We start from the raw sequence: 19,260 nt of genomic DNA on the forward strand, positions 1-19,260 counted from the left end.
ACTATAATTTTATTTTTAGAATCAATTTTATTTAATTATTTTTTAATAAAATATAGAGGTTCATTATTGATATGAATCCGTTCCAAATTGGATGATGTTACGATGCACTCTAAATGTAATGTGATTGGTTGAAATGAGTTATCAACGCAGTTTTGAAGACATTGAACCAATAGATGTCGAAGTTGGTCATCACCAATATTAAAGTCATATTGCCTTCTTCCATTTCAGTTCTAATCGATGCTTCAGTGGAATAGTGATATTTTAATAAACGATTAATCCATTGTATAAGAGGTAAAAAGGTAATTTCGTCAGAAAAAATTAATATATTTGTGATTTAAGTCGGTTACGATAGTCGCAGTAAGGGAGGTGGCGTTCATTATTGCAACGGAGTTTGGCGGGCAACATAGCGACGATTGGCTGTCTTCCTTCCCATAGTCAATGGTCGCCGCAGTCATCCGGCTGAGTATCGGTTCGAGTTTTCCCAGGAAAACAGTACTTCCCGCGGACCCATTGTTCCTGACGTGTCGGTAAAGCCCAACGAAAGGAGGATTTATTGTGCATTTCCATCAGGCACCAGAGGTAAGTTACTATGTCGTCGTTAAAGAATGATGCTCTATGTCGCGATAGCGAGTCCGCGGTTCTTTCTGTGCGATTCCACACGTGGTCCTCGACTTCGTTAGTTCAATTTCTCATTCTATAGCAAATGAAGATTTTATTTGGTCCGTCTATATCGCAGAGAAAATTTCTTTCTATCATTTAATACAGAGGCTTTTATATTTTATCATACATGTATACCTCACCCTCGATAATCTTTTCTTTGGCGATGCAAAAAAAGCGCAGTACGGCGTCAGTCTTGGATGCCATCTTCGCGCCGTGGCGTACTTGCGTACCACCACTGCAAAGTGGGGGCAAGAGAGCCACGTTGTACGATAGACGGCGATTTCTGAGGGTTTTGTACATAATGATTTGAATATTAATTTTCTGGTAGAATGTTGCTGTATTGCTAGCATCTTTGGAACAGAAACAGCTTCTGTGTGCACAACGCTTCTCTCAAACACGTGTATTCTACGTATTCCTACTATGGATGGATTGGATACACGATGCCATTTTATATTGTTATTTAAAGTAGCTTATTGTATTTTTGCGAACATTTTTCAAGTTTCATATTATAGTTTTGGTGTTGTTTAGACATCTAAAATAAAGAGTGTGTCTTACCAAATTTTTTCTTTTTTATCTATAAGTATCTTTAGAGTCTATATTGCAGTTCTTCTTTTACACATTTCCACTTTTTACTTCATTTTAACTAATATTTGAAAGATATGTATATATTGTCCAGCAAAGTGTACTGTTGCATCATAGATGTTAGTTTAACAGTTATTTATGATAGTTTAATGATGTGAAATTTTAATAAATTTTTAAATATTTCAAATGTATTTTAATATTATGCATTATATATTATTTATTGTAATATTTGGCTTTGTGTTACTGAGTAATATATTATAATTTAAATATCAACAAATTTTCTTATCTGTGTAGTCAGTTTATGTAATTATGTTATTTATATATATATATATAACATGACTTATATATCACTTTAAAGTGTATCAATTGAAATTAAATTTATTATTGATATATTATAAAAACCTTAATTATCATCATATATGTTTGTATTAAAAAGTATATATAATATATTCATTAATTTTTGTTATAGATTTATAAAAAATGAGTTCAAGTGCGTGTTATAAATGTAACCGGATGGGTCACTATGCACGAGAGTGTCCGCAAGGTGGTGGAGGTGGTGGTAGAGGCGACCGTGGTCGTGATCGAGAAGGTGGCTTTGCACGTGGTCGAGACAAGTGCTACAAATGTAACCAATTTGGACACTTTGCTCGAGAATGTAAAGAAGATCAAGACCTTTGCTACCGTTGCCAAGGTGTAGGGCACATTGCAAAAGACTGTCAACAGGTTATTATAATTTTAATGCATATGTGTCCAATCCAATATAAAATTAAAATTTTTCTCTTATAAATTTATCCTTTATTGATTTTTAGTATGTTTTCTTATTTTACATACATAAAAATATTGCAAAACTTGATATAATATATTAACAATAAAATGATATTGTAACCTAGAATACTTTTAACAGGGGCCTGAAATGAGCTGTTACAACTGCAACAAGACTGGTCATATGGCACGCAGCTGCCCAGAAGGTGGTAATGATTCTGGACGTTTTGGAATGCAAAGTTGCTATAATTGTAATAAAACAGGTCATTTCGCTCGCAATTGCACTGAAGTCGGTGGAAAGGCATGCTACACTTGTGGCAAGACTGGTCATTTAAGCCGTGAATGTGATCAGGATGACAGAAAGTAGGAGATAACCGGAATCCGTGCCGCTCGCTTAACGATAAGCCGTTTACCGTCGCGCGCGCTATTACCGGGGATTGTAGCTAGGTAGGGATGTGCGAACGTATGTCTCGTTGATGCGTATAATTGCTAAAAATGCGTTTTGTCATAGTCGTTCGAATTTCCATCTCTCCATGCTCAACTCCCGGAAGCCCATTTTATTCCTAGTTTCCTTCCCTTTCTACGTGTCGTTGTTCTCTTCGCAAGGGTTTTTTCTTATGACATCTTTGGTTTTTTTTTTTTTAATTGCTGTTACATTACACTATACATGCGTGCGCGCGCACAAAGTACATTACACATAGAACACATCCAGCATTACATGAATACACACTATACGATGTAATAATATTATAAACATTCGATTGAATTAGAGTAGAGACATGAATCCTCTGTCCCCTGACCTTCAAACTATCTCGTACGCGCATTGTTTTGTGATGCAAGATGTATGGATTCTTAATATATATCATTAATGAAATTTTACAAGTGCAGCATTTATGACATATTTTGTCAGTATTGACTGATGGGATTTGAGATATTTGTTGATGATTCATATTGAAATGAAGAAAATTATCAAATCATTGAATTATAAATGGATAGACGGTTTGATAGAAGAAAGGGATATAATAACTACGTAAAAAACGTAATAAATCAATTTTATGTTCCTTTCTCACATCCACGCATCTTGTATCCGGTCCTCCCTCTCGAACTCTCTAGCAACTCGAGTTAAGAAGAAAAAATTCAGAAGTAATGGGAAAGGAAGTGAACATGCCGGCCCTGAATACATATAAGTAAGGTTTAGTAACGCCAATTTTTAATGTGTAAGGATGTAATGAGGATCGTTGAATTATTATTTTACAACAGACCTAGTTTCAAACATCAACAAAAGCTACACAACTGTAGGATTGTCAGTGTTTACGAGTTTATATACAATTATACTTCAAGTATTATGTCAGATTCTCATAAACTAGGGCAAAATATGTGTGCTTTGTATGTCAGATTCTTTAAGTGAAAATGAATGCAATTACTGGTATGGTCGTCAGTGATCATCACAACGTATATATGTATATATACATATAAACACAGAGGTCTATACAAGTTTGCACATTTTGTATGTACAATCATAATTGTTATACCGAGGATCACCATTGTTCATATTGTCAGTGATTGTTACGAACTTTCAAAGGATGCAGTTGCACTTTGCCTTACTATATCCTTACATATGGTGAAATATTTCGTTACTAGGTATATGTATATATATATATGCGCATATGTGTATACATATATACATACATATGTGCAGGAGCTGTATTTTGTACTGTAAAAAGCTAGATATACTCTGGTCGTTGCTGGTGACTAATTCCAATGATTCTCTTATTTATACATCACAGAAAAAAAGCAAATTATATTTTCATGTATAAAGTACTACATTAATCTTTTTTATAAGTTGTAGAATGAAATTTTTAGATACGATTTGTCTAGTAATTTTTTTTCTTGTCGAGCACAGTCGCTGAAAATCATGAGGTGATAAAAAGAAAAAAAAATATGTTACGGATTTAGAATTATTTCTTTCCGAACGTGGTACTAGCAGGCTATTATGTTATTACAAGTACAAAGTTATGCAAGATTTTTTCTAAAAAAGAAAATATGAGGTTGAAGGTGATGAAAGAAAATGAAAATGTGTTTAATGGTAAACGAAATAGACTGCAGTTAAATTTGGATGGTGATACTGTGTTTATAAATGCGAGCAGTGTTGTAGGGGTATATAAATTGATTAACTTCCTAATACTTTGATTGAAAATTCGCTCTACCGAACGAACAATTCAATTTAAATTTACAAAAAGATCGTTCACGGATCTATGTTCAGTATAGGTAGATTTGGCATGAACATGTCGTGCACGTGCCCATTTATGGAGTCATACAACCTTTGAAGGATGTTCTTTTTAAAACTATTTGGTAGAAGACCACGAATGGCCACGTGCACTGCGTGTATACAGGAAAACTGATGCTTTTACCAGCAGCGACAATGTGTATTAATGTTCAGAAGCCAGGCGTGCCTGACTCGGTGGAACTGAAGAAAGCGCCATGTGCGTTGTGTATTGCGTAGTAGAGGTGTCCTGCAACATTTTATACACTTAACTGTTCGGGACTTAAACCGATCTCATACATGATTTTGGTAGTAGTAATCAGTGCGCTAGTGCGTCTGACGAGATTTGGAGGATCAAAAAATTGTATTTCGCTAATGAACCGTAACCTTTGGTGCTCTCATTGGATGCACGAGTTGTAAAAAAACAACTGAGTAAAATCATGTGGTGAAAGTACTTTTGTTTTTTGTTCTGTAATCGATATGTTGTACAACTTCAATATTTACATGCACACAGATATATGATATGTATCATGTGAGACAAACAAACAAAACAAAAAAGGAGAAAGATATCTTACTATGTAGGATATCAATAGAAGGAAAAGCATACTTTGAAGATATACGATTTAGGTATGGGGTTCTTTGGTGGCACCAGAGGTTCAGAACGAGCATTAAAAACGAGTGCGAATAGGGCACCTGCGCTTTTGTCTCTGCTACAAGACTTACGTACGAATATTGTAAAGAATACGACTGTTACAGTGTATGAACTAATTCGATCCGTGTACGGCCGATCACGGCTCGACTTATATTAATCTATTAATACTTAAAGGAAGAAAATGAAGAAGAGGATGAAGAGGAAGAAAAAAAAGAAAATAAGCTACAAAGTAATAAAGGATTGCGGAGTATTTGAAGTTATGTTTTTAAACTGAATTTTTGAAATAGAATGTGTACGGAGAGGCAAAGACGAGATCTTGTTTTTCTTTTCTGTTCCCCATATAATGCTTATCAGGTGATTCTATTCATCTATTATTTTAAGGGGTACTGTTGCATCTACGACCAAGGAAGTGTAGTACGATCTATGGACATACTTTATGTACTATTTATGTTTTAGTTGAAAGACGAGATCACTTATTAATAAAATGTAAATCTATAATTTCCTTTTCAGTTTGTTAATCCTTTTTACATATAATTGTGTAGGGCTTTTTGAAAATTAAATATTGAACAACTTTTGCATTGATTTATACATAGAAGTAATGCTCAAATACTTGCATAATTTACCAATATAATGCTTAATAATTTTATATAAAGTATTTGTTTATTTAAATAATAACGAAAAATTTATTTTACACATATTTAATCATAAATATTTTTATAAGAATATTATACTTTATATTTTGTTACTTTTTGACGAGATATTAAATAGTTATACATATCTGTTTATAAAACTTTGCACGAGGAAAAATAAATTAAAGTCGTAACATCGAATAAATGAATATTATGTTCCTCGTAGAAAATGAAAATGAAATATAAAAAATAACTTCTCTTGAAAGATAAATTATAAAATATAACTGTATACAATTTTTATTTTAAATACTAAAATGGTAATTTATAAAAATTAAATACCTCTACAAATTTTTCAGTTAATATTTCAGTTATATAAATTCAGTTAATACAAATAAATAAGTAAATAAATATTTATTTTAAGTTTTCATATGTGCATGAAGACAAAATGTATTTTCTCAAAAATTTAATAAACAAATTTTATTTATTGTTTATTTAAAATGTTTAAAAATTTATTTTGAGAAAGAAAGATTTGCTTGCTTAATATTTGGACATATTAAAATTTCAACAACTAAAAAATTAAAGTATTATATTAATACTTTAACAGAACGGAACAGTGGAATGATAAAGTGAGAATCTAGGAACATGGAACATGTGTAGGAATATGTATCCGGTCTGTGTGAGTTTCCCGTGCCCTCTCACCTTAATCTCACGTCTGTCAAACGGTCGTGAATTTTCGGAAGATGTGAGACTTTGGGAAGTGGGCACGCCAAAAAATTTGCATCACGAATATATCGGCATCATGCCTTGACGTTCAAAATATATTACGACCGCCGATGCTCCGATTTATTTGTGGTAACGACAAGGAAGCATTCGACGGAAAAAGGAGCGAAGTGATCTTGAACGGTGCGCACAGCAATGGCCACGACAGAAGGAGTCACGATAGAGGAGCTCAGGATCGAGATCGAGAGACTTTCACGGGAACTAGATTTAGCTTCTACAGAAAAAATACAATCTGCTCAATACGGTCTCGCTTTGCTCGAAGAGAAGTCTACCTTACAACAAAGATGCAACGATCTCGAGGCCCTCTACGAAAACACGAAACACGAGCTAGTAATCACACAAGAGGTTAGTTCAATTTTTTGTATTTTGATGCACGTGAATTACTTAGTTGTCATTTTTTGAGAAGTTTCAGTAATGATTAATTGCCTTTTTAATTTTCAATTTCTCTAACATATGTTTGCTACAAATCGGTTCATGTTTATTGAACATTAATGCTCACATGCTTCAGTAAGGCAATTAGATTTTCATTAGTTATATTAGATTAGTTATTAACATCAAATGAAGTTACATTATTATTATAATTTTAATACTTTTTGATTTTGAAGTGATGTTGTTTAAATTAAGTTTTTTATATTGTATTCTATATTTTATATTGAATAATTGTTTCTTATATTTCTCTAGGCTCTAGCAAAATTTCAAACCACCACAAAATTAACTACAAAAAGTGGCATAGAACAAGAAGAAACTCTACTTAGCGAAAGTGCTGCAAGAGAAACATCTCTCCAAACACAGATTATTGAATTGGAAAATGAAACAAAGCAGGTATATGTTATTCTTTATAAAAATGATAATTTTTAATGTTTATATATTTTCATTTGATAATGTTTTATTTAGTTACGTCATGAATTAGAACGTGTACAAGCAGAACGTGATCATGCATTACAAGAACGAGATGAAATTGGGAAAGATCACCAACAAGCAGAAACAGAGAGGAAATCTTTACGTACTATGTTACGTGAATGTAGATTTCGAGAAGCTCGACTTTTCCAGGATTATTCGGAACTGGAAGATGAAAATATTTTATTACAGAAGCAAGTATCTGGTTTAAGGTCCAGTCAGGTAGAATTTGAAGGTGTCAAACATGAAATAAGAAGATTGACAGAAGAAGTTGAACTTTTAAACAGTCAAGTTGAAGAATTAACAAATTTAAAAAAAATTGCTGAGAAGCAAATGGAAGAAGCACTTGAATCTTTACAAGCAGAGCGTGAAGCAAAATATGCTCTTAAAAAAGAGTTGGATCAAAGAATTAATAGTGAATCAATTTATAATCTTAGCAATCTTGCACTTTCAATTAGGGGAATTACAGAAGATCAAACAATATGTAGTGATGGAGAAGATGATTCTCCTGCATTACGTAGGATTGAAGCAGATTTAAAAACTCAAGAACCAGGTACTTCTGCTACTGATAAACAAGTTGATTTATTTTCTGAAATTCATTTGAATGAATTGAAGAAATTAGAAAAACAATTAGAACTAGCAGAATCTGAGAAAGCTCATCTTACACAAAATTTACGAGAATCACAATATGCAGTTGAGAAAAGTCAGAATGAATTACAGTCTTTTGTTGCACGCATAGTCCAATTAGCAGCTCATGTGCAATCATTACATCATCTTCATTCGAAGTTACCTGAAAAACAAACTGAAGAAACAACATTAGATAAATTGAATCAAGTATGTATATATAATATATTAGAACAAATTCTTTGCAATTTTTTATACTTTGTACTCATATGTGTTGATTTTATTTTCTAGTCAATTATGCAGTATCATCAATGGAGCACTATGTCTGCACGTGAAGTGAATCAACTTCAAAAGGATCTAGCTGAATTAGAAAATGGTTTAACTATATCTGATTCAACTCAACAATTACGTACAGAATTAACAAACCTAAGAAACAAGGTATACATTATTTTATCATATTTTTTATTTTCTATCTCACTTCCTTTACTTTTATATTTTTATTTTTGTTCATTTAATTTTTTCCACTTTTGTATATCTTTTGTTTTACAAGTTTATAAACAGCAATATTGAAGCAAATATTATGAGGAACTGAAATGTAAGTCAGTAACTTAATAAATTTTCATTAATAGTAAAGTCGGTACATGTAAATAACAACAATAAACTGTGACTCTGGCATAATGTCATTTAACATTCAAAATTTAGACTTTGAATAGGAATTATGGCATTTCAGATCCCTGAGTCAGAGAAGAGCCTTCGAGAAAAGGTTGGAACGTGTGGTCTCTTTGACGTATTTATCAATTATTATAATAACAACTTGTCTTTTGGCTCCTTTAGTGATCCGTACAGATTGCTTTTCATTGTCCTAACAACTCATTGTTGCTTTTGATAATGTCATATTTTTAACTATATATATTTCTATGGCTACTGACGAATATATCACATCTTGGATTATAAACTCCTTTGTGAAAATCTTTACAAATTTTATGTATACTGGCGTATTGTTTTCACAAACTAGTTGATACATTAGCGTCTATTTGAATGTTCTTTTATCGAATGCTCGAATAAATGTACGGATCTCAATCGCTATGCACTGTGGCTTTAAAATAGAATGTGCTTAGGAACAAGAACTCAGTGGATACTTTCCTTCTATTCGTTTCTACTTGCATCTAACGTAGCATGAGTCAGATTCACAGAGCCTGTTCGCACGATATTAAAACAGACATTCTGTATATGATCTTGTACAGGCTTGCAAAAATTACTTCAACTGTCAAGTACTGTTTTCTTAAAATATAAACAATCTGATTTTATGTTCGAAGTTGTTAAAATGGTTATTATATAGTGTGTTTCCTGTTTTTCTCAACAAATTGTGGGCGCATTCTTCAATTTATAAGAAAGAATAAGAAAAAAATATTATATGAAAATTGATTATAAACACTTTATTACAAAATTATATAAACAAATACATGTTTACTACAGTTATCATATTTACTTTATCTGTGTTCATATGATGTTTTGTGATTGATAGTTGATATTATTAATAACTGAATTATCAATTTGTTATATGGTTTTTTTTACATGTAGTTACTTCTATACTGTAAATCTTTTGTTTTATTGTGCATACATTAACGCTTTGCGGATGAAGCGGTTTTGAATAAACCGTACCGTGGGGCCGAGCCGCTGCCGCGATAGTCATTCAAACTACCAGCGCTCATTTCTACTTAAACGCGATTTTCGTTCATAGCGACGCTGACAATAAGGACATAAAACAATCCACCACTTAACTTTGGACGTGCAGTCCTAGGGCTGCAACAGTATATGTGTTTCTAGGCCATAGCAACATGTTTACGTGGGACAAATGTCCCACGTAATGTCCCTTGGCCCTATCAGTTTTTTCGCCGAACGCATATATGAGTTCCTTGGCCAAACTGATGGTTTCCGTCGAACGTATATATACGGCGCTCGTTCGCAAAGGGTTAATGCTGCATTATTATTGTAAGAGTAAGTGAGCTCTGGTTACCGATAAGGCGGCGTGAGTGAGGAGCACGTAGCGGTGATAACCGGAGTTTCAAACAAACCGTTGATCCGCTCGATCCGTGAATATACAAAGAAGACCCTTTAAAAAGGGCAAACCGTGAAGGCGAAGAACAGTTTTGTCTGAAACACGAGAGAAGTACGATTGGCCATCGGGAATTAGAATTATTTAACCCAGCCGTCTTCTCTCCTTTTCTTGCAGTATTTTCTTATATAATTTTACAATAAAGTATTTACTGTCGAATTTGATGTAACATTTTTCTTTATGTTATAGATTATTCTTCTACATTTGTGGAAAAAGATAGGAAATACCCAGTATATAAAATCACAATGAATATTCAGCAAATATAAAAAATAGTTTACTTATAAGAAATAAAGTTAATATGATTATAGAAATTATTTATTATTTTTCAGCTTTTAGATACAGAGCAGAGAAGTATACAACTCGAATCCGACATTGCTATTCTTTCAAAACTTGCAGTGGAAGCTGGTGGTTTTCTTGATTTTGCACAAAACGACTTGCAAAATATGTCCGACGAACTTGCTCAATTGTATCACCATGTTTGTACTGTTAACGGAGAAATTCCTTCACGGGTCATCCTCGATCATGAAAAGATTGTTCCCGAAAAGGAAGAAGAGAATGGAAAAATAGAATGGTGTCGGACTTTATTTAAGACCGATATTCAAATTAAGGATTTAGAAAGTCTGAGTAAAGCAAAAGAAGTCGTGAAACATATAGAAACTGCGATGGATCAAATAAAACATCTTCGAAGCGCTGTAGAGCATACAATTGAATTATCCAAAGTTAAAGGAATGCAGTCAAATGTCTGCAATGTTTGTGAAGGTAAATTAAAGGAATTTCTTAATTTCTTCTTGCTTAATTAACACATATTTTATAGCTTATTATTAATTTCTTATAAATTACAGGATCAGTGAATGAGAACAAGGCAGAAGTAGCAGATTTACAAGAACAAGTAATTAGATTGAAGGCCTTGTTATCCGCTAAACGTGAACAAATTGCGACTTTAAGGACGGTCCTGAAGTCGAACAAGAATACTGCAGAAGTAGCATTAACAAATTTGAAGAGCAAATATGAAAATGAAAAGAGTATCGTTAACGAAACTATGTTGAAATTGAGGAATGAGCTTAGAATGTTAAAAGAAGATGCTGCAACATTTTCAAGTAAGTTAAATATGAAACCTACTTAAGTTTATAATAATGTATAAATTATGTTTATAGTAGTGATATTTAAGGCGATATTTACGAATATAGTTAATTTATCGTTTTTTTCTATTTTTGTGTTACTAATATTTTTTTATTAATACATTAACGTAAAATTAATAATTAATACCAGCATTTATGTACATTTTATTGCTTGTAATGAGCTGCACTACAATCGATTTTGCAGTTGCATTTGGAGTCTGTTATGAACGATACTTTTTTATCTCATAGTAAAATATATTAATATATCTTAATATGTAAATATTGTTTATTAACAAAGTTTATTATAAGTACTAAAAAAAAACATTAATATTAAAACCTACAAAATGTTTCTTGTGTTCTTAATATTTGGTAAATTTTAGAATAATATCGAAACACGATACACTCCTTGCTTTAATGTTTAAGAATAATTTCCTATTTTACACAACTAATGTATCGTTTCATAATTTTACATTTGTTTCTGATATTTTTCTCCATGGGCTTTTTCGTATCTGGTGTTAATACCTGCTAACCACACTTCTCAGGTTTACGTGCGATGTTTGCCGCACGTTGTGAAGAATATGTGACACAAGTTGACGAGTTACAACGTCAATTGACTGTGGCGGAAGATGATAGGAAAACGTTGAATTCATTGCTACGACTAGCGGTACAACAGAAGCTTGTTTTGACTATGAAATTGGAGGAGTTGGAGGTCGATCGAGAATTACGAAATACTCGAAGACACGCTACTAGTGCAAACGGACGAGGTAGAATGCGAATGTTGCAACAGACGAATCGCCCTCATTTAGGCAGAGATTTCTTCTAGAAAATAATGAAGATGTGGAGCAAATTGTTCTGAGAAAAACGAAAATTTTAAATCTTCCAATTTCGTTACTGCTCAACATTGAATTATCTGTGTTATTATAAAAAAGGCAGCTATACTTTTGAGATTGTTTTTTTACAGCATTAACAATATGAAAAAACAATTTAAATTTAAAATATTTCTTTTTTTCATCTAGTAATTTATTATAAATATAAACCAGAGTGTATAAAAATGTTATTGTATTATGTCATAAAAATGTTTTTACAAAATTTAACTTCATTTGATAGTATTGGAAGACTACGAAATTCTTCCTGTTTTCCCTAAGAGAACAACTTTTTGATATATGTTACAAAAAATACAGAGCAGGATATTTGGAAAGCTTTGAAATGTTCATATTTTCTTGTATTGATGTTGCTCCATGTCGTAGGGATTCATAGAAAACTCTGCCTTCTGTTACCAATACTGTTAGTAGAGATGTCTAACAAGCATAGAATGTGTTTCTGTTGTGCAAGATTTTTATTTTATGCGACAATGCTGCAGAGTTGCAAAAAGATTCTATGCTTGAAGATTTATTCATGCAGAATCGATTAAAGATTCTCATGAGTAGCACGCTTATCAATATCTAATAGAATTGATTTCTAATTCATTCTTTCTTTTTTAAAGAGATGCGTTTTAATTGTAAATGTGTTTTAACTAGATTTATAGTTTTAATATGTTTTAACTAGATAATTAGATTTATATTTTCACTTTTTGGTATGACATTGAGTATTATTGTGTAATCGCATAGCAAATAATTCCGCATGGATGGTTCATATGGTTATATAGTAACTATGATGACCGGTATCGACTTTTTTGTATTAATGGGAATGCATGATAAAATGAATGTATACTGTTTTTAGGTAGACAAACAAAAGGAAAAACGAGAACTTTACATTGCATACCATAGAGACAATATTATTGTGCGCGATCGTAGCGTTTATAATCAAAGTAGAACGAAAAACACTGTAGACATGTAGAATTGAAGGAAAAAATCGTAAAGAGTAGCAGAATAACAAAATTAGGGACCCATTCTCCAAGTCATTTTTCAGATTAATGACATGATTTGATTGTGACAGAGAAGTATTATTTTACTGTTTGCATGGAGATATTACTTTATAATATTTCATTTTACACTTAATCATTGTTTTTCAATGTTTTTTAGCATAATGATATTTTAAGTTGCTTTTTTAAAAAATCATTGTACGATAGCGTTTTACGTTTTTATTAGTTTTTTTAAAGAAGGATTGTTCACAGTGTTTTATAGAACTTGGTCTAAATAGGCTTTAAATAAATTTTACATAATTTGGCAGCTTTTTGATATTATATTTATTAGTGTTATTATTGAGATTTCAATCGTTATTAATTTATATCTATTTATCTATATTAATCTATATAAAATCTGCAACTGTGCTTTTCAGTACTGATCAGTGCTTAATAATTGTTTTTAGTGATCTCGTGTTTTTAAATATTTCACGCAGCTATTAATGCATAAAATATAACAAATTCAGTATCGCGTGCAATTTAAGATAGCTGTATATTATTTATAAATATACACGCTACTCTTTCTGTTTCTTAAATTTTTAATATAGCTGTGAATTTGTGTATTTGTTGATGAAAAACTTGTTTCGTTGTAACCTGCTCACGATTTATACGTATATATTTTCTTTTTAATTTTGCTTTGTGAAGTTGTTACGAGTGCAAAATGAATGAAGAGAAAAAATAGGAGAGCATATACAAAATGATATGACGTTGATTTGCAGTGTATGCAAACAAATTTCCATTTCCGTAAAGAGCAAAAAAAATATTTTATGGGCATCTAATATCTCTGCGAGATTTACCAGTGCTGATTAAATCGAAATTTTAATCAAATATTGAAATATGCCAGAGCGTATTTGTGTGCGTGTATTTTCGTAGAGATACACATGATGTGCTTGATACATTATACAAGACATTTAAACATTTTTAATTGTGTGACTTTATAATTTTTTTTTTTTTACCGAGATCTATATGATTTATTAGTTTCTAAAATTTCTTGTACTCCAATATTAATTAAGAAGGTAATATTTATTATGTATACCTGATATTTAACAGAATTACGCTTTTGGTAGAGTAATATTTATTTTGAATCATGGTGAAATTTTTATGTAAGGAGTATATCCTGCATGTGTAAGTAACATATACATTTATTGTGAACCGTCTTTAATCAAATTTGTTATTAGCATTATTAGTATTAGCTTTATTATTATTATTACTATTATTATTATTGTTGTTGTTATTATTATTATTATTATTATTATTATTATTATTATTATTACTATTATTATTATCATCATTATCGTCACCATCATCATCATCATCATCAGCAATATTACAGTTGTATATTAATTATTGCAATATTGCTATCAGCTTCGTCGCGGAATCCAGATGAGTACCTAAAGAGAATTTATTAATCGTTCATTGACTATCAATCAATTGATCAGTTGTCGCTATTATTATATTTATACCGTATAGTTATTGTATTGCCTGTGTCTACAGTTTTAATTATTAACAGAAAAACTTATTTATATTTTATTTCTCTTCAGTTATTAGCTAACAGTTAATGGAATAAATTTGGAACATTACCTTTTTGTTTTATATTATTTTTCCATGTTTATTTCTATTAGTATCTCTTATACGGTTTATCTCGTCAGTTTTCTCGTGTTACCGTTAAATTGAAAGTTATTTATTACAAATTTATTTTTCACTTCATTTGAAACTATTCTTAAATTGAACTTTGTGCGATAGACACAGGTAGTTCTAATTTCTGTCCATAAACCGAGCCAGCCTCAAGCCACCGTCCCTTTCCTCCCCTTCACGCCACTGCCAGGAATGAACCAGAGGAAATGTTCTTTTGTTTTTCGATTACTCTTACTGTTATTAATTATTATATTCCCTTTCTGACTTCGTCCTTAAACGTAAAGAAATTCGTCCTCGACTTTTCGCCTTGCCGTCCGCGTTGTCCGAAGGCGATCCGAAATCGTTTGTAATGGAGAAAAATGATATTAACCATTAATAGCTTATATTAGACGCTATATTATATTAACCCTTTGCGGAACAAATTGCGTGTTCGATATTGTTCTTTTATCGTGAAACTTTTAATTTATATGGGACGTAACAAAAATGCACAAGTATTTGGACATTCCAATTCTCAAATACTGAAGATGTTTGAGTATTCGAGTATTTAAATATCCAAGTAGATAAGCTTCCAAATATTCAAGTTCTCAAGTACTCATGAACTCGAGTGATCAAGTATTTATTAATTTGAGTACCCAAGTATCCATTAACTCGAGTACTCAAGTATCTATTAATTTGAATACTCAAGTACTCATCAATTTGAGTACTCAAGTATCCATGCATCGGCATCCAAATATCCTACTGATCAAGTCTCAAGTATTATTATTATTGATAAATTCGATTATAACATTGATAAAATCTTGGAATTACTTTGCAAACATATGTAGCTCAAACATCAATTCTGACGATTTTAATTGAGAAATACTACGTGTCTTCAACGCAGTATAGGTTCGAAATTATTTATATTTCAAAACATGCCTCAAAGGGTTAAATTAAAAATTCTGTAATATAATTCGAAACATAATTACTTGGATGATTATGTATGTATATTACTTTTAAACAAGGGCGAAAGTTCTCGAGATAGAATGAACGAAATTCGGTCGCCAGAGCGCAAAGCTGTAAGTGACTTTCGCCAAAGACATTCTGTCCTCTCGAGGGATCTTATCCTTCATACACTTGACGTCCTTCACAAAGTTCCTTCGTGTTATATTATACGTATCGGCAAAGCCCTTTGTAGACGTTATCCCGTTGGAATCTCTGAAGAAAAAGTCTTTAGAACTTGTTCTTTTTCTTCACAGATATGGTAAATCGAAAAGCACGATTGACCATACTGTTGCTTCAAAGAAGAAGTTTATCAAAGATTTCGAATCTACTTTCGTCCATGAAAAAATAAAAAAAGGAAAACGGAGGAAAAACGTCTCTTCTCTACTTTTCATAATATACGAAATATTTATTACTTAAAATTAATGCCGTTCTTAAGAGATTATTTTACATTCGACAATAACGGTATTAAATAATTAGGATCGATCTAGGAGCATCGTGTTATCCTGATGATTTCTTAAGATAATCGTTTTGAACGTCTCACCGAAGAAACTCGGATAAAACAAGTACATTTTCTTCTGTCTGTCCTTCATCGAGCTTATACGGTTAAGAGGAAGAGAAAAACAAATGATCTATATCATTGATGTCGTTTTACGTCGTATGCAGAGAAAGAAAAAGAAGAAAGGGGATAAAAGAAAAAGGTTGAAATCGTTATATTTTTACATTCGCGAGAAAGTTGATCGAGAACGATTCGGTATAAATTTAGAGAGAAAGAGAAAGAGAGAAAGAGAAAGAGAGAAAGAGAGGGAGAGATAGAGATAGAGAGAGAGAGAGAGAGAGAGAGAGAGAGAGGAGGAAAGAAGAACGAAAGTTCAATAAGAGGATTATTAAAGAACAATAAACATCAGAGTCTGTCTGCCAGCGGAGCAAACGAGAGAAATGGGATATCGGGAATAACTGGCAGACAGATTTGCTCAAGGCTTCCATAAAAGCTCTGATTGCGTCCCAATTCTGGCTGACTTCCTGGCGGTGGTGTGTGCGTGTTTGGCTTAGATCGTATTATATGAACGTTAGGAAGTAAAAAGGAACGCTCGAGTGCCGAGTAAGACTATAGCTGTAATGGCGTAGGCTAAGCGATTTAACCGACTGCGTAACTTGCGCTGGAATTATTGTCGATCGGAGATACATGGATTAGAAGAATGGGTACGAGCTTTTACGTCTTCAAGGACGTTCGTGTGTTTCTTGCACCTTAACAGGGTCCACATTTAGTCAGAAGGTCAGGGAGATATCGATTTTTCATTAGTTCGTTTTTATTCATCCATTTGCCACCACATCACGTTAGAGTGTCTTTTAGTGGTGAAGAACATCATTTCGTTGAAATTATCCTTTGGTACATTTTTTATCCCTTTCCCTGGAACAATTTTTACAGATTTTATAAAATTTCGATTAGTACATTGAAACATAGAATACAGCATGGATCATTCCGATGCCAACGATAGTTCGAATATGGTATGTTAGAGATATTAATATCCGATTTTAGTAAAATCGCTAGCCTTAGATATAAAACTATAACGACTATATTCCCTAGAAAGTAGATGGTAGCATATATATATATAGCTACTTTTATAGGATTAGTCTACCAGCGAAATTAAAACTGAGATTCATAGTTAGAAGTTAAAATGATCGTTCTGTTAACTTTACTACATCTTCGTAGAACGATGTTTATACCTTTACAAGATCTGGTCTGCAATTATTGACCTCTTCGTAAATCTTCCAATGGCATCGCAATGATTGGATCAAACTAAAAAGAAAAGGCCATAATTATATTTAAAGTTATCTTTGTAGAGATTCTGTTTTATAAGGTATTCAAAATTAAACTTACTCGTAAAACTTCGTTTTAATATAATAACAAATAAAAGTTTACGTATATTCTCTTCATCACTGATAGACTACTTTAGAACCAAAGAACACATTTTTTAGTCCGACAGAGTGCTCGTGCATGGATCCAAAGTCATTGTAAATAATGTAAATGCACATTAGTGTGTAACGCCATCATACGACAAAAGAGAAAAAACAAAAGACGTTTCAACGTACGATAAGATACCGGACTGCCGACGAATTTATCGACGATTTCTATTTCCGAGCAATTTCATATATTTTCTCCGTAGACGTGTACGTAACTAACGTTTAAATGTAAGACACCTTATGTAATCGTAGAATGGAAATCGATCGAAGATTGCTACCGTAAATTTGTAGCGAATTCGTGATTTTTCCCCTTCCCCTCCGCCTTTTCATGTTTATTATTCTTACTACGAAGTTAATCAGACGGAAGCGTCAGTCGTGTTAATTAGACGATATCGATAGTAGATATTAAATAGATGTTCAACGATACTTATTTACCGGGTGAGAAGTAAGCGAAAACGTGTAATGACAGCGCAGAATGTTCAGGCCACGTTAGTGGCACAGGTGTTGAACGTTATTAAACTATAAAATCGGGACATTACCCGTATTAGAAATTCTTTTTGTAACATAAAGTGAAATATAATCATTTGTAACACGAACCTTGTCACTTGTGTTTCGATTATTCCCTCAGTGATCGATCGATTCGAATATGGTAGTGTTTACATTTACGAAATATTTGTGCACCTTTTATAACCTACGAAAGTTTTTCATATTAATAATTTATACATTGTTCTAGAAAAGCATTAGAATGTTCAAATAAGCGTATTTATCGACGTATAGTCTTATTTATGTAGTTCTCACTTGCAACGAAGTGAAGATTAACAACATAACCAAAGCAGTCATAACCAATATCAAGGTATTGAATTCGACGATACATTTTTGTAATGATAATTTAATTGTTACTAAATCTTCATACAGAAACGAAAATCGTTAATCCTTTCTTTCATTTTATACTCAGATACGTGAAGAGGAAATGTACTTAATTATTATGCAGGAAGCATATATATATACGATGAATCAGGTATTCTGTAGTGGCCACTTTAGATCATTATTCCGTTTCAGTGATTTCTGCCAAACAGGACTGTGACTTCAGCTCTATATTGCATTTAATAAGGCTCAGCAACTGCTAATTAAATTTACACGTACTAAGCGTCGTTACATTTAATTACCTTCTGGAGGATAGTATGGAGGTGTGTGTGTGTACTGTCGATGAGGAACGAAGGCACGATTAACCGGGCAGAATTTTCGGCGGGACAATCGATATGGTAATAATGTCCATTAAAACGTGACTGTAACATTGTGTTTCGAGATCGTGTTGGATTTTCCAGAGGATTTTAGGCTCTATCGTAAAATAATTTAGTACGTTGTTTTTCGGTTAGCAGTGTCTGAAATTAGTTACTAGGATTATTTCGCCAAGTGCTGTTAATGATATGTTAATTAAGCTCAAAGCAGATTATTTTAATTGTTTAGGGAAATCCAGGAGGATTAATTGTAACATGTACGTGACTATGTATTTAGATCGATTTAAGCAATTAAATTATCATAAATAAGAGTGAAATATAATAAATTCATGTAACTTGGAAATTATATATATACATGTGTGGTTATATTTCATAAACCTTATTTTATTTATTTATTACCATATTATTGTTCTTTATTGTATCACTATATTGTAATAATATGCATTATTTGTAGTAATTAT

The 19,260-nt window shown here is 32.1% G+C and overlaps 2 protein-coding genes across 9 annotated transcripts; both read left to right on the forward strand.

Annotated features, from left to right (window-relative positions):
• The first annotated feature begins 225 nt into the window (after nucleotides 1-225).
• Nucleotides 226-4,942, forward strand: CNBP (CCHC-type zinc finger nucleic acid binding protein). 7 transcript variants are annotated; one of them, XM_017900362.1, is made up of 4 exons: nucleotides 226-299; nucleotides 353-579; nucleotides 1,712-1,965; nucleotides 2,147-4,942. In XM_017900362.1, exons 3-4 carry the CDS (start codon nucleotides 1,723-1,725, stop codon nucleotides 2,369-2,371), a joined length of 468 nt encoding a protein of 155 aa, XP_017755851.1. In that variant the 5' UTR covers nucleotides 226-299; nucleotides 353-579; nucleotides 1,712-1,722; the 3' UTR covers nucleotides 2,372-4,942. The 7 variants fall into 7 exon arrangements, with proteins under 7 accessions (XP_017755851.1, XP_017755852.1, XP_017755854.1 ...); XM_017900363.1 differs by having other exon boundaries at nucleotides 234-291; XM_017900365.1 differs by having other exon boundaries at nucleotides 273-291; nucleotides 340-579.
• Nucleotides 4,943-6,234: 1,292 nt separating this feature from the next.
• On the forward strand, nucleotides 6,235-12,965 carry BicD (Microtubule-associated protein Bicaudal D). 2 transcript variants are annotated; one of them, XM_017900303.1, is made up of 8 exons: nucleotides 6,235-6,673; nucleotides 7,010-7,150; nucleotides 7,223-8,059; nucleotides 8,141-8,287; nucleotides 10,295-10,724; nucleotides 10,808-11,062; nucleotides 11,626-11,847; nucleotides 12,803-12,965. In XM_017900303.1, exons 1-8 carry the CDS (start codon nucleotides 6,464-6,466, stop codon nucleotides 12,847-12,849), a joined length of 2,289 nt encoding a protein of 762 aa, XP_017755792.1. In that variant the 5' UTR covers nucleotides 6,235-6,463; the 3' UTR covers nucleotides 12,850-12,965. The 2 variants fall into 2 exon arrangements, with proteins under 2 accessions (XP_017755792.1, XP_017755791.1); XM_017900302.1 differs by lacking the exon at nucleotides 12,803-12,965 and having other exon boundaries at nucleotides 11,626-12,011.
• The last annotated feature ends 6,295 nt before the right edge of the window (nucleotides 12,966-19,260 follow it).

This window comes from Eufriesea mexicana, unplaced genomic scaffold (assembly GCF_001483705.2).
Source record: "Eufriesea mexicana isolate 0111107269 unplaced genomic scaffold, ASM148370v2 scaffold1140, whole genome shotgun sequence".
Classification (NCBI taxonomy): Eukaryota; Metazoa; Arthropoda; class Insecta; order Hymenoptera; family Apidae; genus Eufriesea; species Eufriesea mexicana.

Coding starts and splice junctions, on each gene's coding strand:
- CNBP (XM_017900362.1), top strand. CDS start 1,723: ATGAGTTCAAGTGCGTGTTATAAATGTAACCGGATGGGTCACTATGCA. Junction 1,966..2,146: donor TTGCAAAAGACTGTCAACAG/GTTATTATAATT, acceptor TACTTTTAACAG/GGGCCTGAAATGAGCTGTTA.
- BicD (XM_017900302.1), top strand. CDS start 6,464: ATGGCCACGACAGAAGGAGTCACGATAGAGGAGCTCAGGATCGAGATC. Junction 10,725..10,807: donor TGTCTGCAATGTTTGTGAAG/GTAAATTAAAGG, acceptor TATAAATTACAG/GATCAGTGAATGAGAACAAG. Junction 11,063..11,625: donor AGATGCTGCAACATTTTCAA/GTAAGTTAAATA, acceptor CACACTTCTCAG/GTTTACGTGCGATGTTTGCC.